The following is a 21,531-nucleotide window of genomic DNA, read 5'->3' on the forward strand; positions in this document are numbered from 1 at the left end:
AGAGGGGCAGGTAGCCTAGTGGTTAGAGCAGCAGGTAGCCTAGTGGTTAGAGGAGCAGGTAGCCTAGTGGTTAGAGCGGCAGGTAGCCTAGTGGTTAGAGCAGCAGGTAGCCTAGTGGTTAGAGGAGCAGGTAGCCTAGTGGTTAGAGGGGCAGGTAGCCTAGTGGTTAGAGGGGCAGGTAGCCTAGTGGTTAGAGGGGCAGGTAGCCTAGTGGTTAGAGGGGCAGGTAGCCTAGTGGTTAGAGAGACAGGTAGCCTAGTGGTTAGAGAGGCAGGTAGCCTAGTGGTTAGAGCGTTGGGGCGGGTGGTAGCCTAGTGGTTAGAGCGGCAGGTAGCCTAGTGGTTAGAGCGGCAGGTAGCCTAGTGGTTAGAGGGGCAGGTAGCCTAGTGGTTAGAGCAGCAGGTAGCCTAGTGGTTAGAGGGGCAGGTAGCCTAGTGGTTAGAGTGTAGGGGAGGCAGGTAGCCTAGTGGTTAGAGCGGCAGGTAGCCTAGTGGTTAGAGCGGCAGGTAGCCTAGTGGTTAGAGCGGCAGGTAGCCTAGTGGTTAGAGCGTTGGGGCGGGTGGTAGCCTAGTGGTTAGAGCAGCAGGTAGCCTAGTGGTTAGAGCGGCAGGTAGCCTAGTGGTTAGAGCGGCAGGTAGCCTAGTGGTTAGAGCAGCAGGTAGCCTAGTGGTTAGAGCGGCAGGTAGCCTAGTGGTTAGAGCAGCAGGTAGCCTAGTGGTTAGAGCAGCAGGTAGCCTAGTGGTTAGAGCAGCAGGTAGCTTAGTGGTTAGAGCAGCAGGTAGCCTAGTGGTTAGAGCAGCAGGTAGCCTAGTGGTTAGAGCGTTGGGGCGGGTGGTAGCCTAGTGGTTAGAGCAGCAGGTAGCCTAGTGCTTAGAGCAGCAGGTAGCCTAGTGGTTAGAGCGTTGGGGCGGGTGGTAGCCTAGTGGTTAGAGCAGCAGGTAGCCTTGTGGTTAGAGCGTTGGGGCGGGTGGTAGCCTAGTGGTTAGAGCGGCAGGTAGCCTAGTGGTTAGAGCGGCAGGTAGCCTAGTGGTTAGAGCAGCAGGTAGCCTAGTGGTTAGAGCGTTGGGGCGGGTGGTAGCCTAGTGGTTAGAGCAGCAGGTAGCCTAGTGGTTAGAGCGTTGGGGCGGGAGGTAGCCTAGTGGTTAGAGCGTTGGGGCGGGTAGTAGCCTAGCGGTTAGAGCAGCAGGTAGCCTAGTGGTTAGAGCGTTGGGGCGGGTGGTAGCCTAGTGGTTAGAGCAGCAGGTAGCCTAGTGGTTAGAGCGGCAGGTAGCCTAGTGGTTAGAGCGGCAGGTAGCCTAGTGGTTAGAGCGGCAGGTAGCCTAGTGGTTAGAGCGGCAGGTAGCCTAGTGGTTAGAGGGAGGGCCTCGTGGTTAGAGCGGCAGGTAGCCTAGTGGTTAGAGCGGCAGGTAGCCTAGTGGTTAGAGCGGCAGGTAGCCTAGTGGTTAGAGCGGCAGGTAGCCTAGTGGTTAGAGCAGCAGGTAGCCTAGTGGTTAGAGCAGCAGGTAGCCTTGTGGTTAGAGCGTTGGGGAGGCAGGTAGCCTTGTGGTTAGAGCATTGGGGCGGCACGTAGCCTTGTGGTTAGAGCATTGGGGCGGCAGGTAGCCTTGTGGTTAGAGCGTTGGGGAGGCAGGTAGCCTTGTGGTTAGAGCATTGGGGCGGCAGGTAGCCTTGTGGTTAGAGCGTTGGGCCAGTAACCGAAAGGTTGCTAGATTGAATCCCCGAGCTGACAAGGTAAAAATCTGTCCTTCTGCTCCTGAACAAGGCAGTTAACCCACTGTTCCTAGGCCGTCATTGTAAATAAGAATTTGTTCTTAACCGACTTGCCTAGTTAAATAAAGGTCTTAAAAAATGTTTTAACAATCCCTTGAAAACGGCACGCAGTTGTCAATGGTTTTAGCAGAGCTGACGGTCTTCTTGCTCTACAGCAGCCAAATGAAACGCTCTGCACCCTGTTGTGACGTCTTATTGATAACGACCTATGGGGACAAACATCTGGAACAGATCATTAGGATTCTCAGGTTCCAAATATATGAAATGTCATGTTGGCTCATACACATCCAGAGGCTGCTACAGCCTCTCCTCATGTAATGCATGTCAATCCCTGGAGTCAAAGACATGCTGGTTGAGTTGGAAAGAAAGCGTTATGTTTCTAATTTCTTAATGTCGTAAATTAAACTGTAATATTATACAAAATGATAAGAACTGTATTATAATGAGCGAACTGAATCTAAGTTAATCTATGTTCATGTTTTAGTTCTAGTCCATGTGAATTGTTCAATATGTGTATGTCTCAGCAAAGATAAAACTATGTGAGTTTACATATGGCTTAAAAATAAATGTCAATTTCTTTCTATTTTCCATAAATGTATAAATATAGACATGAATTGTTCCTTAGTTTTGGTGTTTGCCTGTAACATCTAGTAGATGTAGCAACATTGCTATTTATTGCAGAGATGAAATTATTAGACTGTTTATTTGCTTTATCTTGTTTCTAGTTATTGTTCTGTAAGATATGTTATGTGCATTGTGTAACTAAAATGTTCATTTAAAACTATTTACTTTAATAGGGAATTATTTATGTAAAAATTGTTTGTAAAATCTATTTTGGTTTTTATGACATTAAACATGAATTGAACTTGGTACACAGAGTGTGATGGAATTGGTTCTGCTTACTATAAACTATGAAGATTTGTATTAATGGTATAACTGTTTTTAAAGTATACATTTCAATGATTTATTTGATTTGCTATAGATATGTGTCCAGAAGAGAGGTGATCGCCTCCATACATTAATATCTCCCCTGCAGGACCCCTCTACACTACCATGTCCTGATCTGTCCATCAGGACCCCTCTACACTACCATGTCCTGATCTGTCCATCAGGACCCCTCTACACTACCATGTCCTGATCTGTCCATCAGGACCCCTCTACACTACCATGTCCTGATCTGTCCATCAGGACCCCTCTACACTACCATGTCCTGATCTGTCCATCATGTTCTGTCCATCAGGAACCCCCTCTACACATTGTAAATAATAATTTGTTCTTAACCGACTCGACTGGTTAAATAAAAAAAAAGTTTTAAAAAAGTGGTGCACTCAGGTAAATAAAGTACCAACTGCTGTAAAACAACTTTAATGGGTTAATGCATTTATACAACACATTTCATGACTGTACCACCACCATGTGACCATCCATACAACACATCATGACTGGACCACCACCACCATGTGACCATCCATACAACACATGACTGGACCACCACCACCATGTGACCATCCATACAACACATGACTGGACCACCACCACCATGTGACCATCCATACAACACACATGACTGGACCACCACCACCATGTGACCATCCATACAACACATGACTGGACCACCATGTGACCATCCATACAACACATGACTGCACCACCATGTGACCATCCATACAACACATGACTGGACCACCATGTGACCATCCATACAACACATGACTGTACCACCACCATGTGACCATACATACAACACATGACTGGACCACCACCACCATGTGACCATCCATACAACACATGACTGGACCACCACCACCATGTGACCATCCATACAACACATGACTGCACCACCATGTGACCATCCATACAACACATGACTGTACCACCACCACCATGTGACCATCCATACAACACATGACTGTACCACCACCACCATGTGACCATCCATACAACACATGACTGGACCACCATGTGACCATCCATACAACACATGACTGGACCACCACCATGTGACCATCCATACAACACATGACTGGACCACCACCACCATGTGACCATCCATACAACACATGACTGGACCACCACCATGTGACCATCCATACAACACATGACTGTACCACCACCACCATGTGACCATCCATACAACACATGACTGGACACCACCACCATGTGACCATCCATACAACACATGACTGGACCACCACCATGTGACCATCCATACAACACATGACTGGACCACCACCACCATGTGACCATCCATACAACACATGACTGGACCACCACCACCATGTGACCATCCATACAACACATGACTGGACCAACCACCACCATGTGACCATCCATACAACACATGACTGGACCACCACCACCATGTGACCATCCATACAACACATGACTGGACCACCATGTGACCATCCATACAACACATGACTGGACCACCATGTGACCATCCATACAACACATGACTGGACCACCATGTGACCATCCATACAACACATGACTGGACCACCACCATGTGACCATCCATACAACACATGACTGGACCACCATGTGACCATCCATACAACACATGACTGGACCACCACCATGTGACCATCCATACAACACATGACTGTACCACCACCATGTGACCATCCATACAACACATGACTGGACCACCACCATGTGACCATCCATACAACACATGACTGGACACCACCACCATGTGACCATCCATACAACACATGACTGGACCACCACCATGTGACCATCCATACAACACATGACATTTTTTCATTGATGAATTGAATCAGTTTCAGGTCCTGACTGGTTAGAACGTGAAGCTGGCCCGACCCCTATAACACAGACTGTAATAATGCCAAGGGTACAGCATCCTATACAGCTTCATATCCAACACTATTTCAGCTTAGCGCATCTGGACAGGACTCATTTACATCCTTAACAGATAATTGCACAAAAAATAATAAAAAAAAATAAAAAATTATTGATGCCAAAATGTTAATCTGGACAGTTGTTTTCAACAATACAGGACCATGCATTAGTCTCCCCAACCTTCTGTTAACCACAAACATATTGACAATATAGAAATATTTGCAAGTTGGTAGTAACATGGAGAGATAAATCTCTGGAAGTTGAATCAATACGGTACCTTGAAGTATTCAGACCCCTTGACTTATTCCACATGTTGAGTTACAGCCTGAATTCTAAATAAATCTCATCCATCTATCTACACACAATAACCCGTAATGACAAAGTGTAAACAAGTTTTTAGAAAATGTCGCATATTTATTGAAAATCAAATATGTAAATGAGATTTCCCTAAGTATTCACACTGACACTCCAAATTGAGCTCAGGTGCATCCAATATCCCTTGATCATCCTTGAGATGTCACTACAACTTGGGAGTCCATCTGTGGCCAATTCAAATTGTTTGGACATGATTTAGCCGTCTCTACATGGTCCCACAGTTGACAGTGCATGTCAGAGCAGAAATTAAATCCAAGGACCTACGATCCCTTATTGATGTCGCTTGTTAAATCCACTTCAATCAGCGTAGATTAAGGGGAGGAGACGGGTTAAAGAAGTTTTAAGCCTTGAGACAATTGTGACAGATTGTGTATGAGTGCGATTCAGAGGGTGAATGGGCAAGACAAAAGATTGAAGTGCCTTTGAACGGGGAATGGCGGTAGGTGCCAGGAGAACTGGTTTGTGTGAAGAACTGTAACGCTGCTGGGTTTTTCAAACTCAACAGTTTCCTGTGTGTATCAAGAATGGTCCACCACTCAAAGGACATCCAGACAACTTGACAAGTGTGGGAAGCATTGGAGTCAACATGGGCCAGCATCCCCATTGGAAGCTTTCGACACCTTGTAGAGTCCATGTCCCGACGAATTGAGTCTGTTCTGAGGGCAAAAGCCGGTGTTGCAACTCAATATCGGGAAGGTGTTGCTAATGTGTGATACACTGAGTATATCTGGGAAAGAGAATAAAACAATTTCTAGAGTGTTGAAAGGTTGAAGAGCACAGTGGTCGCCATCATTGGGAAATAAAACAAATCTATATGGAACTACCCAGACTCTGCCTAGAGCTGGCCGTCCGACCAAACTGAGCAACCAGGCAAGGAGGACCTTGGTCAGGGAAGTGACCACTCTGACAGAACTACAGATTTCCTTGGCTGACATGGGAGAACCTGCTAGAAGGATAAGTCGCATCAGCACTTCACCAATCTGGACTTTATGGGAGAGTGGCCAGACGGAAGACACTCCTGAAAAAAAGGCACATGACAACACACCTGGAGTTTGCAAAAAGGCACGTGAAAGACTCAGAGCATAAGGCAAATTATTATGTGGTCTGATGAGACAAAAAATGTAACTCTTTGGCCTGAATGCAAAGCTCTATGTCTGGAGAAAACCAGACACATAACCCGTCTTACACCATCCCCTACCGTGAAGCAGGGTGGCGGCAGCATCACCATCCCTACCGTGAAGCAGGGGGGCGGCAGCATCACCATCCCTACCGTGAAGCAGGGGGGCGGCAGCATCACCATCCCTACCGTGAAGCAGGGGGGCGGCAGCATCACCATCCCTACCGTGAAGCAGGGGGGCGGCAGAATCACCATCCCTACCGTGAAGCAGGGTGGCGGCAACATCACCATCCCTACCGTGAAGCACGGTGGTGGCAACATCATGCTATGGGGATGCTTTTCAGCAGAAGGGACTGGGAGGGAACAATGAATGGAGCCAAATACAGGCAAATCCTTGATGAGAACCTGTTTCAGATCGCAAAAGACCTTAAATCTTCGCCCCCAGTCTATGTTCCAACAGGACAATGACCTCAAGCACACAGCCAAAGCAACACTGGAATGGCTTCAGAACAAGAATGTGAAAGTCCGTCAGTGGCCGAGCCAAAGCCTAGACTTGAAAATCTGAAGATTGCTGTTCACCACCACTCCCCATCTAATTTAAGAGCTTGAGAAAATGTGCAAAGAATAATGAGAGCAAATCCCCAAATCAAGACGACTCCAATCTGACCCAGACATCCCCAAGACGACTCCAAGCTGACCCAGACATCCCCAAGACGACTCCAAGCTGACCCAGACATCCCCAAGACGACTCCAAGCTGACCCAGACATCCCCAAGACGACTCCAATCTGACCCAGACATCCCCAAGACGACTCCAATCTGACCCAGACATACTGAAGACGACTCCAATCTGACCCAGACATCCCCAAGACGACTCCAAGCTGACCCAGACATCCCCAAGACGACTCCAATCTGACCCAGACATCCCCAAGACGACTCCAATCTGACCCAGACATCCCCAAGACGACTCCAATCTGACCCAGACATCCCCAAGACGACTCCAAGCTGACCCAGACATCCCCAAGACGACTCCAATCTGACCCAGACATCCCCAAGACGACTCCAATCTGACCCAGACATACTGAAAGGTGCTTCTTCAAAGTATTGAATCAGGGGTGTGAATACTTATGTAAATTATATATTTCCATATTTCATTTAATACATTTGCAAACATTTCTAAAAACATATTTTCACTTTGTTATTATGGGGTATTGTGACTAGATGGGTAAGGGGGAAAAAAACAATTGATTTAATCCATGTTGAATGCAGCCTGTAACATGTGGAATAAGTCGAGGGGTATGAACACTGTCTGAAGACACTGGGTTGGGCTTTGCATAACTGATCGTCCAATGGGAAAATGTCTGGGGAAATTGCCTTTCCTATTCGTCCAATAGTGTGACTAGTTCAGAGACAGAGAGTATAGACATGTTTGTCTCACATACAATAACAGCATCAACACAGGGTCTCGTAATGCCAGAAAATAGAACAGACTTGCTTTAAAACCTGGTCTTCTGAAGATGGTTGAACGGTCATTTACATAGAAATGGTGCCATCAATATGGGGCATACTCATCTTTTAAAAAGTGTAAAGAATTGACCTTGCACTGAAAGTGTTCACGCTTTAATGTCTAGTCACAAAATGGGCTAAACATTACAAATATATAATATTTCCCATGAATCAAACCCTTAACACGTCCCTATAGAACTCCATATCAAAATTACTATGGGAACTAGTGCAATCTGGAGGCAGCCTGGGACCGGGTCAGCCTGGTCTGTGGGACGGGGGCAGCCTGGTCTGTGGGACGGGGGCAGCCTGGGACCGGGGCAGCCTGGTCTGTGGGACGGGGGCAGCCTGGGACCGGGGCAGCCTGGTCTGTGGGACGGGGGCAGCCTGGTCTGTGGGACGGGGGCAGCCTGGGACCGGGGCAGCCTGGTCTGTGGGACGGGGGCAGCCTGGTCTGTGGGACCGGGGCAGCCTGGTCTGTGGGACGGGGGCAGCCTGGGACCGGGTCAGCCTGGTCTGTGGGACGGGGGCAGCCTGGGACCGGGTCAGCCTGGACGGGGCAGCCTGGTCTGTGGGACGGGGCAGCCTGGGACCGGGGCAGCCTGGTCTGTGGGACGGGGGCAGCCTGGGACCGGGGCAGCCTGGTCTGTGGGAGGGGCAGCCTGGGACCGGGGCAGCCTGGTCTGTGGGACGGGGGCAGCCTGGTCTGTGGGACAGGGGCGCCTGGCAGCCTGGTCTGTGGGACGGGGGCAGCCTGGGACCGGGGCAGCCTGGTCTGTAGGACGGGGGCAGCCTGGCTGTGGGACCGGGGCAGCCTGGTCTGTGGGACGGGGGCAGCCTGGGACGGGGCAGCCTGGTCTGTGGGATGGGGGCAGGACGGGGGCAGCCTGGTCTGTGGGACGGGGGCAGCCTGGGACAGGGCAGCCTGGTCTGTGGGACGGGGGGGGGGGCAGCCTGGTCTGTGGGACGGGGGCAGGACGGGGCAGCCTGGTCTGTGGGACGGGGGCAGGACGGGGCAGCCTGGTCTGTGGGACGGGGGCAGGACGGGGCAGCCTGGTCTGTGGGACGGGGGCAGCCTGGGACGGGGCAGCCTGGTCTGTGGGACGGGGGCAGGACGGGGGCAGCCTGGGACAGGGCAGCCTGGTCTGTGGGACGGGGGCAGGTACAGAGTCAAATAGGGAGAACACAGTAGATCAGCTCCAATGGCAGATAGATTAAGGCCATTTGAAATGACAGAAAAATAGCAGACAAAACTTGAGGACCAAAACCAAACGTTTCTTTCCACCAGTTGGAGCCAGTTAGCCTCCCAGCCAGTTAGCCTCCCAGCCAGTTAGCCTCCCAGCCAGTTAGCCTCCCAGCTCTGTTCATCCCTGCTCGGGTGGGGGTCTCCATGCTGTCTCAGCTCTCAGTCTGGATCAGAGGGCTGTAGCAGTCAGGACTGTTTTAGGCGTTTCCGCGGCAGGCCGAAGGGCGGGCACTGTGCCGATGCCAGGGCTCTGAAGGCCTCGGCCACTAAGTGAGGGTGGGACTGGATCATTGACTTCCAGCCTGCCGTCTCCATTATGTCCGTGGCATGACTGAAATACAACCACACACACACACGAAGTTAACAACCAAACATCTGAAACCAATTCAGGACTGAAATGACAGAATAAATACATAAGTACAGAGATATATTTATATATAAAAATGCAACATGTAAAGTGTTGGTTTCATGAGCTTAAGTAAAATATTCCAGAAATGTTCCATACACACAAAAAGCTTATTTCTCTCAAATGTTGCGCACATCCTGTTAGTGAGCGTTTCTCCTCTGCCAAGATAATCCATCCACCTGACAGGTGTGGCATATCAACAAGCTGATTAAAACGGCATGATCATTACACAGGTGTGCCGGGGACAATTAAAGGCCACTCGAAAATGTGCCGTTTTGTCACACAACACAATGCCACAGATGTCTCAAATCTTGAGGGAGCAGCAATTGGCATGCTGCCTGCAGGAATGTCCACCAGAGTTGCTCCCAAATAATAGAATGTTCATTTCTCTACCATAAACCACCTTCAAACGTCATTTTAGAGAATTAGGCAGCATGTCCAACCGTAGACCAGGTGTAACGACGCCAGCTCAGGACCCCCACATCCGGCCTTTTCACCTGCGGGATCATCGGACACCAGCCACCCAGACAGCTGATGAAACTGTGGGTTTGCACATCTGAAGAATTTCTGCACAAACTGTCAGAAACCGTCTCAGGGAAGCTCATCTACTGTATTATTGACTGCATGTTTTGTTTATTCCATCTGTAACTGTGTTGTTGTTTGTATCGCACTACTTTGCTTTATCTTGACCAGGTCGCAGTTGTAAATGAGAACTTGTTCTCAACTAGCCTACCTGGTTAAATAAAAGGTGAAAAAAAATAAAAATAAAAATTCTGTATACTCGTTCGTCCTCACCAGGGTCGACCTGACTGCAGTTCGGACTTCAGTGGGTAAATGCTCACCTTCGATGACCACTGGTACGCTACCGAAGTGTGCGCTTCATGGATGAATCCTGGTTTCAACTGTACCAGGCAGATGCCAGACAGAGTATCGCCTCAGGCGAGCGGTTTGTCTACGTTGTGAACAGAGATGCCCCATGGTGTGGGCAGGTATAAGATGCAGACAACACAATTGCATTTTATTGATGGTAATTTGAATGCACAGAGATACCGTGACGAGATCCTGAGGCCCATTGTCGTGCCATTCATCCGCCACCATCACCTCATGTTTCAGCATGATAATGTACAGCCCCATGTCACAAGGATCTGTACACAATTCCTGGAAGCTGAAAATGTCCCAGTTCTTCCATGGCTTGCATACTCACCAGACATGTCACCCATTGAGCATGTTCGGGATGCTCTGGATCGACAGAATATTTCAGTTCACGCCAATATCCAGCAACTTCGCACAGCCATTCAAGAGGAGTGGGACGACATTCCACCAATCAACAGCCTGATCAACTCTATGTGAAGGAGATGTCATCACCCCGCATGAGGTAAATGGTGGTCACACCAGATACTGACTGGTTCTCTGATCCACGTCCCTACCTTTTATTTAAGGTATCTGTGACCAACAGATGCATGTCTGTATTCCCAGTCATGTGAAATCCATAGATTAGGACCTAATGAATTTATTTACATTGACTGATTTCCTTATATGAACTGTAAGTCATTAAAATCTTTGAAATTGTTGCATGTTGTGTTTCTATTGTTGTCCAGTATACACAGAGAGATATGAAGAAGTGTTTCAGACAAAGGGCTGCAACAGTGGTGGTGGTGGTGGTAGTAGTAGTAGTAGTAATAGTAGTAGTAGTAGTAGTAGTAGCAGCAGTAGTAGTAGTACTAGTAGTACTAGTAGTACTAGTAGTACTAGTAGTAGTAGTAGTAGCAGCAGCAGTAGTAGTAGTAGTACTAGTAGTACTAGTAGTAGTAGTAGTAGCAGCAGTAGTAGTAGTAGTAGCAGCAGTAGTAGTAATAGTAGTAATAGTAGTAGCAGCAGTAGCAGTAGTAGTAGTAGTAGTAGTAGTAGTAGTAGTAGTAGTAGTAGTAGTAGTAGTAGTAGTAGTAGTAGTGCCTTCTTATTCAAACTCCTTTCGTCCTGACAGCAGATCACCAGTAATACTGAACTAATTAAAACAGACATCCTCCTCTATGAAAACTGAGATGACTCAAGGTGTCCTTTAACACACTACATCACACAGAATAAAACAAAATGTTCATTTCATATTGTAGAACAGCGCACAAAGCTTATCCAGGTAAGAGAGTGTATTAATAACATGGATCAGCCCCATACTAGCCCTGCTGGCTCCATCCTCCCTGGCTCTGTGGCTAAAACAATGAATTCTAATGCATCTCTTTGGGAGAGATAAGAGTTTGTTATTAATCTGGTGTCACATATCAGATAGTTACATACTTGCTATTCCAGTTTTTCCCATCTTTACAGCCCAGCTGTCGGAGGACACTGCACCTGTAGGAGATAACAGAGCAGCGCTGAGAGAAGGAAAACACGGCTGGCAGGAGGGATTCATCACTGGGGCTTTCTACAGATACTTGCCTGTTGATAAAATCTATGGCTTGTGCTTTGAGCTGCTCGGCACTGTGTAAATCCGCCAGGATGAGGGTATCAGCCACGTTCTCCACAGAGAGGCTGTTGCACAGAGCCTCTTCACACATCACCTTTAAACGCTCCAAGGCATACTGGAGGAAAGAGAGAGAGGGTTAGGATTAATTAGGGTTGGGGTCAGGATTCATTAGGGTTGGGGTCAGGGTCAGGATTCATTAGGGTTGGGGTCAGGATTCATTAAGGTTGGGGTCAGGGTCAGGATTCATTAGGGTTGGGGTCAGGATTCATTAAGGTTGGGGTCAGGATTCATTAGGGTTGGGGTCAGGATTCATTAGGGTCGGGGTCAGGATTCATTAGGGTTGGGGTCAGGATTCATTAGGGTTGGGGTCAGGATTCATTAGGGTTGGGGTCAGGGTCAGGATTCATTAGGGTTGGGGTCAGGATTCATTAGGGTCAGGGTCAGGATGAATTAGGGTTGGGGTCAGGATTCATTAGGGTTGGGGTCAGGGTCAGGATTCATTAGGGTTGGGGTCAGGATTCATTAGGGTTGGGGTCAGGGTCAGGATTCATTAGGGTTGGGGTCAGGATTCATTAAGGTTGGGGTCAGGATTCATTAGGGTTGGGGTCAGGATTCATTAAGATTGGGGTCAGGGATGGGGTCAGGATTCATTAGGGTTGGGGTCAGGATTCATTAGGGTTGGGGTCAGGGTCAGGATTCATTAGGGTTGGGGTCAGGATTCATTAGGGTTGGGGTCAGGATTCATTAAGGTTGGGGTCAGGATTCATTAGGGTTGGGGTCAGGGTCAGGATTCATTAGGGTTGGGGTCAGGATTCATTAAGGTTGGGGTCAGGATTCATTAAGGTTGGGGTCAGGGGTTGGGGTCAGGATTCATTAGGGTTGGGGTCAGGATTCATTAAGGTTGGGGTCAGGATTCATTAGGGTTGGGGTCAGGATTCATTAAGGTTGGGGTCAGGATTCATTAGGGTTGGGGTCAGGATTCATTAAGGTTGGGGTCAGGGGTTGGGGTCAGGATTCATTAGGGTTGGGGTCAGGATTCATTAGGGTTGGGGTCAGGATTCATTAAGGTTGGGGTCAGGGGTTGGGGTCAGGATTCATTAGGGTTGGGGTCAGGATTCATTAGGGTTGGGGTCAGGAGTTGGGGTCAGGATTCATTGGGGTTGGGGTCAGGGGTTGGGATTCATTAGGGTTTAGGGTTAGGGTTAGGGTTAGAGAGAAAGAGAGAGAGAGGGTTAGGGTTAGAAAGAGAGAGAGAGACAACAACCTATCCTCCTACAGAGAGAGAGAGAGAGAGAGAGAGAGAGAGAGAGAGAGAGAGAGAGAGAGAGAGAGAGAGAGATTGGGGATTGGCCAATAGGGTTGAGAGAGGTTGGGGGTTGACTAATAGGGTTGAGAGAGATTGGGGGTTGACCAATAGAGTTGAGAGAGATTGGGGGTTGGCCAATAGGGTTACAGTCCCCATGTCAATCTAGCTCTGACTAAACATTTTTAAAAACACCCCAACCATGCAGATGACATTTTTAAACAATTTGGATTAAAATTCAATCATTTGAAACGAGTCGTTAGCCGTATGCCAACAGGCCACTGTAACCCTGTTATTAGTAACAATGTGGACTGGCTGCGTTATATTGGGTCAGTCTCACTTTGTCAGCAGCTGCCAGCAGGTTGTCGGCCATCTTGTCCAGGTTGGGAGCTTTCCCTGTGTAGATGAATCCCATCATCTCCTTAAACACGTCTGGCTCCACATCACTGATGTCCACACGGTTCTGAGACAGGACACAGTATCATTGTGTTACTATGAGAAATAAAGTGGCAGCAGTACAACACCATGTGTTCATATCTGAAGATCTCAGTGAAACACACCTTTTTACTCTCCTCCATTTCATGTTCGAACATGGCGCTAAAGACGGGAGATCTCGCTGTCAATAGAAGGGAACAACAACATTAGCGTCTGTGCTGATTCAAGGCATTGTTAACCAAACTGCTGCTGTGTCTGAAGCACAAAGTCACAGGGTGAAGGAATCTATCTATCTATAGCCTGCAGTCTGCACAGCTAGGAGGGCTGGAGAGACCCGCAGGATTACAACCAGGTGTTACAGGGTTAAAACCAGGGGGCTGGTAGCGGCAGAGAGGGTGGGGGCTGGTAGTGGTAGAGAGGTATTAGTAGTGTAGTAGTAGTGTAGTGGTAGAGAGGGAGGGGGCTGGTAGCGGTAGAGAGGGAGGGGGCTGGTAGCGGTAGAGAGGAGGGGGCTGGTAGCGGTAGAGAGGGAGGGGGCTGGTAGCGGTAGAGAGGGAGGGGGCTGGTAGCGGTAGAGAGGGAGGGGGCTGGTAGCGGTAGAGAGGGAGGGGGCTGGTAGCGGTAGAGAGGGAGGGGGCTGGTAGCGGTAGAGAGGGAGGGGGCTGGTAGCGGTAGAGAGGGAGGGGCTGGTAGTGGTAGAGAGGGGGGCTGGTAGCGGTAGAGAGGGAGGGGGCTGGTAGCGGTAGAGAGGGAGGGGGCTGGTAGTGGTAGAGAGGGGGCTGGTAGCGGTAGAGAGGGAGGGGGCTGGTAGCGGTAGAGAGGGAGGGGGCTGGTAGCGGTAGAGAGGGAGGGGGCTGGTAGCGGTAGAGAGGAGGGGGCTGGTAGCGGTAGAGAGGGAGGGGGCTGGTAGTGGTAGAGAGGGAGGGGGCTGGTAGCGGTAGAGAGGGAGGGGGCTGGTAGCGGTAGAGAGGGAGGGGGCTGGTAGTGGTAGAGAGGGAGGGGGCTGGTAGCGGTAGAGAGGGAGGGGGCTGGTAGTGGTAGAGAGGGAGGGGGCTGGTAGTGGTAGAGAGGGGGCTGGTAGCGGTAGAGAGGGAGGGGGCTGGTAGCGGTAGAGAGGGAGGGGGCTGGTAGTGGTAGAGAGGTATTAGTAGTGTAGTAGTAATGTAGTAGTAGTAATGTAGTAGTGTAGCGGTAGAGAGGGAGGGGGCTGGTAGCGGTAGAGAGGTATTAGTAGTGTAGTAGTAGTAATGTAGTAGTAGTTTAGTAGTGTAGTGGTAGAGAGGGGGCTGGTAGCGGTAGAGAGGGGGCTGGTAGCGGTAGAGAGGGGGCTGGTAGCGGTAGAGAGGGGGCTGGTAGCGGTAGAGAGGGGGCTGGTAGCGGTAGAGAGGGGGCTGGTAGCGGTAGAGAGGGGGCTGGTAGCGGTAGAGAGGGGGCTGGTAGCGGTAGAGAGGTATTAGTGATGTAGTAGTAATGTAGCAGTAATGTAGTAGTAGTAGTAATGTAGTAGTAGTTTAGTAGTGTAGTGGTAGAGAGGGGGCTGGTAGCGGTAGAGAGGTATTAGTGGTGTAGTAGTAGTAGTAATGTAGTAGTAGTTTAGTAGTGTAGTGGTAGAGAGGCGGCTGGTAGTGGTAGAGAGGTATTAGTGGTGTAGTAGTAGTAATGTAGTAGTAATGTAGTAGTTTGGTGTAGTAGTAGTAGTAATGTAGCAGTAGTGTAGTAGTGGTAGTTTAGTAGTGTAGTAATGTAGTAGTAGTAATGTAGTAGTAGTGGTGTAGTAATGTAGTAGTAATGTAGTAGTAGTAATGTAGTGTTACCTGCCAGGATGGATTTGTGAGCCTTGAACTCCTGCCCTCCCACATAGAGGGAACAGTCAGTGAAGCGGGAACACTGCCACAGGTTCCCCAGGTCATCTGACAGCTGGCACTCTGGGACCTTCAGCATGTTAATGTTGGACTGGCCAGAGATGTTCACCGAGTCCTGCACCACACTCACCTACAATACAATATAACATACAATACATGATCAATACATTATCCATACATTATCAATACTAAATCATGTTGGACTGGCCAGAGATGTTCAGAGTCCTGCACCACACTCACACAATAGAATATAACATCCTTTCTGAAGGTGCAGTAGATCATGTATTTATACCTCTCGACTTACACATTTTGTTGTGTTACAACCGTCGACACACAATACTTCATAATGACAAAGTGAAAAAATATTTTATTTTTGTAAATGTATTGAAAAACAAATCCCCAAATCTCTAATTTACATAATTATTCCTACCCCTGAGTCAGTACCTGTTAGAATCACCTTTGGCAGCGATTACAGCTGTGAGTCTTTCTGGGTAAGGCTCGAAGAGCTTTAAATATCTGGATTGCACTATATTTGCACATTCTTCAAAATATTATTCAAACTCTGTCAAGTTGTTGATCATTGCTAGGCTGCCATTTTGAAGTCTTGCCATAGATTTTCACGCCAGTTTAAGTCTAAACCGTAACTAGACAACTCAGGAACATTCAAAGTCATCTTGGCAATCAACTCCAGTGTAGATTTGGCCTTGTGTTTTAGGTTATTGTCCTGCTGAAAGGTGAATTCATCTCCCAGTGTAGATTTGGCCTTGTGTTTTAGGTTATTGTCCTGCTGAAAGGTGAATTCATCTCCCAGTGTAGATTTGGCCTTGTGTTTTAGGTTATTGTCCTGCTGAAAGGTGAATTCATCTCCAGTGTAGATTTGGCCTTGTGTTGTAGGTTATTGTCCTGCTGAAAGGTGAATTCCTCTCCAGTGTAGATTTGGCCTTGTGTTAGGTTATTGTCCTGCTGAAAGGTGAATTCCTCTCCAGTGTAGATTTGGCCTTGTGTTTTAGGTTATTGTCCTGCTGAAAGGTGAATTCATCTCCCAGTGTAGATTTGGCCTTGTGTTTTAGGTTATTGTCCTGCTGAAAGGTGAATTCATCTCCAGTGTAGATTTGGCCTTGTGTTGTAGGTTATTGTCCTGCTGAAAGGTGAATTAGTCTCCCAGTGTTTGTTGGAGCGCAGAATGAACCAGGTTTTACTGTAGGATTTTTCCTGTGCTTAGCTCTCTTCCATTTATTTTTATCCTAAAAATCTCCCTAGTCCTTGCCAATGACAAACATACCCATAACATAATGCAACCACCACCATGCTTGAAAATATGAAGCATGGTACCAACTGATGTGTTGGATTTGCCCCCAAACATAAAACTTTTTTATTCAGGACATAAAGTTCATATCTTTGCAGTTTTACTTTAGTGCCTTGTTGCAAACAGGATGCATGTTTTGGAATATTTTTATTCTGTACAGACTTCCTTTTTTCTCTGTCATTTAGGTTAGTATTGTGGCGTAACTACAATGTTGTTGATCCATCCTCTGTTTTCTCCCATCACAGCCATTAAACTCTGTTTTAAAGTCACCATTGGCCTCATGGTAAAATCCCGGAGTGGTTTCATTTTTTACATTTACCTTTTAGTCATTTAGCAGACGCTCTTATCCAGAGCGACTTACAGTAGTGAATGCAGACATTTCATACACATTTCTTTTTTTTCTTCCCTGTGCTGGCCCCCCGTGGGAATCGAACCCACAACCCTGGCGTTGCAAACACCATGCTCTACCAACTGAGCTACAGTTTCCTTCCTCTCCGGCAACTGAGTTAGGAAGGACACCTGTATCTTTGTAGTGACTGGGTGTATTGATACACCATCCAAAGTGTATCCAATCCACCTTGCTCAAAGGGATATTCAATGTCTGCTATTTTTATCTACCAATAGGTGCCCTTCTTTGCGAGGCATTGGAAAACCTCCCTGGTCTTTGTGGTTGAATCTGTGTTTGAAATTCACTGCTCGACTGAGGGACCTTCCAGATAATTGTATGTGTGGAGGTACAGAGATGAGGTAGTCATTCACAAATCATGTTAAACACTATTATTGAACACAGAGTGAGTACAGTTCATCATGTGACTGGTTCAGCACATTTTTACTCCTGAAGTTATTTAGGCCATAACAAAGGGGTTGAAACCTTACTGATTCAAGACATTTCAGCTTTTCATTGTTTATTAATTTGTAAACATTACTAAAAACATAACTCTACTTTCACATTATGGGGTATTGTGTGTAGAGGCCAGTGACAACATTTAATTTAATCCATTTTAAATTCAGGCTGTAACAACAAAATGTGGAAAAAGTCAAGGGATGTGAATACTTTCTGAAGGCCTTGTACACATGATCTATAACAAAACATTTATTCATGTTGGACTGGCCAGAGATGTTCAGAGTCCTGCTCCACGCTCACCTAGAATATAATGCATTATCAATACATTATCCAATACTAAATCATGTTGGACTGGCCAGAGATGTTCACAGAGTCCTGCTCCACGATCACCTAGAATATAATGCATTATCAATACATTATCAATACTAAATCATGTTGGACTGGCCAGAGATGTTCACACCATCCTGCTCCACGCTCACCTAGAATATAATGCATTATCCATACATTATCAATACTAAATCATGTTGGACTGGCCAGAGATGTTCACACCATCCTGCTCCACGCTCACCTAGAATATAATGCATTATCAATACATTATCCATACATTATCAATACTAAATCATGTTGGACTGGCCAGAGATGTTCAGAGTCCTGCTCCACACTCACCTAGAATATAATGCATTATCCATACATTATCCATACATTATCAATACTAAATCATGTTGGACTGGCCAGAGATGTTCACACCATCCTGCTCCACGCTCACCTAGAATATAATGTATTATCAATACATTATCCATACATTATCCATACATTATCAATACTAAATCATGTTGGACTGGCCAGAGATGTTCACACCATCCTGCTCCACGCTCACCTAGAATATAATGCATTATCCATACATTATCAATACTAAATCATGTTGGACTGGCCAGAGATGTTCACACCATCCTGCTCCACACTCACCTAGAATATAATGCATTATGAATACATTATCCATACATTATCAATACTAAATCATGTTGGACTGGCCAGAGATGTTCACAGAGTCCTGCTCCACACTCACCTAGAATATAACATATTTACACTATAGCTGGGCAATATGGACCAAATAGCCATAAACTGAGCCATTTTGCAGGATAATGATAAATACAACATTATCTGCAGGGCTTTAGACTGACTTTCCCAGTGCCAAGACATGACAAAAGGTAGCTATCTAACACGTCCAGGGAATCCTATCTAACATGTCCAGGGAATCCTATCTAACACGTCCAGGGAATCCTATCTAACATGTCCAGGGAATCCTATCTAACATGTCCAGGGAATGCATGATGGACATTTTGATGTGCAACATGCGAAAATAGGATCCAGAATAATCAGATAGGTTTTTGCCTCTTTAGAGATGAATTTGCCTGCATGTTTTTGGTGCATATTGTCCTAGGCTATATGTGACATAATTCATCATCTGAGGAAGTAGGAAGTCAAAACACAGCAAAATTGCTAACTCTAAATATTATATCGTTGCTAAGATAGCCATGCAATTGATTTTAACAGTGAATTTAACATCCTACAAACCTTTCCAATGGTAGGCACATGGCCCACCCATCTCAATGACATACTGTTTGTAAAATGCTGCCTTTTCCTCTATATTGACAGTTGAGGAATAACTGTTAAACTCACAAAGCAGAATCTCTCTTTTTTAAATGGTTTTAGACGTAAAAATATGCCGGAACGTTGTGTAGCCTAATCACTGAAATTACCGGCTTCGGTAAAACGAGGGTAATGTCAGTGTCTGTAATTTTCAGTTTATCATCCCAGCTAATGGACAACATAACGTCGGACTGGCCACAGACGGTAACAGTCTTGCATCACTCTCAGCTGCAATACATTCACCCATACTGCAATACATTCACCCATACTGCAATACATTCACCCATACTGCAATACATTCACCCATACTGCAATACATTCACCCATACTGCAATACATTCACCCATACTGCAATACATTCACCCATACTGCAATACATTCACCCATACTGCAATACATTCACCCATACTGCAATACATTCACCCATACTGCAATACATTCACCCATACTGCAATACATTCACCCATACTGCAATACATTCACCCATACTGCAATACATTCACCCATACTGCAATACATTCACCCATACTGCAATACATTCACCCATACTGCAATACATTCACCCATACTGCAATACATTCACCCATACTGCAATACATTCACCCATACTGCAATACATTCACCTATACTACAATACATTCACCCATACTGCAATACATTCACCCATACTGCAATACATTCACCCATACTGCAATACATTCACCCATACTGCAATACATTCACCCATACTGCAATACATTCACCCATACTGCAATACATTGATGATTTGGAGAGAACTTCCTTTGAATAGTTAGTTTCAGTGTGGAGTTGTTAATGGCTAAATGAGTTAAATGTTCATATTGGAGAAGGATCTCCGGGTCTTTGTTACGCCATTAAAACAGCAGAGAAAACACATTGTAATCCAACTAATTCATTAACTTCCTGAAACGCCTAATTAAATGACAAGGAGACCTTCCATCTCCAATTTGAATCTAATTTGTTTATAAAATTGCCAATTTCCCTGAAAATGTTAGACCTTGTTGCAAACCATGTCAGGCAAACTGGCACTTTATTCCTAGAAGTATTCAGTTAATTTCAAATTGATTGGACACTTCATTTACCTGGACCCTCCAAAGTTACATTCCAGAAAACACTTATTGTTCTGGACACATTCTACTGTGTGTGTGTGTAACAGTGATACTGTGTGTGTGTGTGTGTGTGTGTGTGACAGTGATACTGTGTGTGTGTGTGTGTGTGTGTGTGTGTGTGTGTGTGTGTGTGTGTGTGTGTGTGTGTGTGTGTGTAAAACGGTGATAGTGTGTGTGTGTGTGTGTAACAGTGATATTGTGTGTGTGTGTGTGTGTGTGTGTGTGTGTGTGTGTGTGTGTAACAGTGATACGTGTGTGTGTGTGTAACAGTGATATTGTGTGTGTGTGTGTGTAACAGTGATACTGTGTCCATGGAGACCGTTACCTCACAGAACAGGGTGAGCTTGTCGTCGGGTAACAGCCCGTTGCCTTCATCAAGCAGGAAATCTCTTCTAATGAACTTCTTGAAGCCCCAGTCCTTCCCCTGGACAAACCGATAGGCTCTTTGGCTTTCTGCAGCGAGGAGGAAGAATCCACAACACAGTGTCTATAAGGCTCTAACTAGGAGAATACAGGAACAGTATGTTATTTGAATGGTGATTTCCTTAAAGTAATATAGTTGTAGACGGTCTGGTTTGTTACTAACCCATAGCTTTAGTCTCTTCTCTTTTAGCGTTCAATAAGGAAAACTTGAACTTGGCTCTGACTTCACTTTTTGGACAACTAACAAGAAGTAAATACAGCGACAGATAATCTTTGCTTTCATCGTCCAGTCCTTTTGGGTTGACTCTCAGACACCTGGGCAGGAAACAGAGGAGCAGAATAGTTCTGGTACAGGCAGATCCACTCAGAATTACACAGACACGTTTCCTGACATAAAGCATTGACGTTATAATGAATTAATGACAGTTTTAATTCAGTAAATGTTAAGTTTACCATTTCATCTTGTCGTTGGGTCCAGAGGAGAAGGTGGAACTCTTTAAAACCTCCCCCATTTCCTCTCTACAGAAACTGAAGTTATTGATGGTCCACATGTAGGAGAACTTGACTACTTTCACCTGAAACAAAAAAGGCAACAATCACAACGCTTCCATCCATTTCAAAAGAAAGCTTGTGATGTTGACAAGCAAAAATAAAAACATCTAATACAGAAAGAGAAAAACGCCAAAATGAAATATAAAGCCAGACAATCAATGGTGATAAGCAGACCTAGTGAACTAATCTAACCTAGATTTCTGCCATGGGCAGACAGCGGGCACACATCCAGACAGAGGCGGGCAGAGAGACAGGAGACAGGCGGGCAGAGAGACGGTCAGAAACAGGCAC

At 46.4% G+C, this 21,531-nt stretch overlaps 2 protein-coding genes across 6 annotated transcripts in view; both read right to left on the bottom strand.

Moving 5' to 3' along the window:
• Positions 1-3,119: 3,119 nt before the first annotated feature.
• LOC106591787 (uncharacterized) lies at positions 3,120-8,179 on the bottom strand. 3 transcript variants are annotated; one of them, XM_045707359.1, is made up of 3 exons: positions 4,204-8,179; positions 3,920-4,092; positions 3,120-3,801 (listed from the first exon to the last, which is right to left on the bottom strand). In XM_045707359.1, the coding sequence occupies exons 1-3, from the start codon at positions 4,522-4,524 to the stop codon at positions 3,207-3,209; spliced, it is 1,089 nt and encodes a 362-aa protein (XP_045563315.1). In that variant the 5' UTR covers positions 4,525-8,179; the 3' UTR covers positions 3,120-3,206. The 3 variants fall into 3 exon arrangements, with proteins under 3 accessions (XP_045563315.1, XP_014038512.2, XP_045563314.1); XM_014183037.2 differs by lacking the exon at positions 3,920-4,092 and having other exon boundaries at positions 3,120-3,890; XM_045707358.1 differs by having other exon boundaries at positions 3,920-8,179.
• Positions 8,180-8,995: 816 nt separating this feature from the next.
• The window catches only part of LOC106591786 (speckle-type POZ protein-like A), a 37,237-nt gene continuing 24,701 nt past the window's right edge, over positions 8,996-21,531 (bottom strand). For all 3 annotated transcript variants that reach the window (XM_045707360.1, XM_045707361.1, XM_045707362.1), the window contains 9 exons: positions 21,142-21,263; positions 20,852-21,003; positions 20,591-20,718; positions 15,291-15,468; positions 13,602-13,657; positions 13,382-13,504; positions 11,711-11,853; positions 11,570-11,623; positions 8,996-9,202 (listed from right to left, as the gene is read on the bottom strand). In XM_045707360.1, the coding sequence (XP_045563316.1) occupies positions 9,058-9,202; positions 11,570-11,623; positions 11,711-11,853; positions 13,382-13,504; positions 13,602-13,657; positions 15,291-15,468; positions 20,591-20,718; positions 20,852-21,003; positions 21,142-21,263 (1,101 nt within the window). In that variant the 3' untranslated portion in view covers positions 8,996-9,057. The remainder of the gene's footprint in view (positions 9,203-11,569; positions 11,624-11,710; positions 11,854-13,381; positions 13,505-13,601; positions 13,658-15,290; positions 15,469-20,590; positions 20,719-20,851; positions 21,004-21,141; positions 21,264-21,531) is intronic.

Source organism: Salmo salar, chromosome ssa25, assembly GCF_905237065.1.
Source record: "Salmo salar chromosome ssa25, Ssal_v3.1, whole genome shotgun sequence".
NCBI lineage: Eukaryota > Metazoa > Chordata > Actinopteri > Salmoniformes > Salmonidae > Salmo > Salmo salar.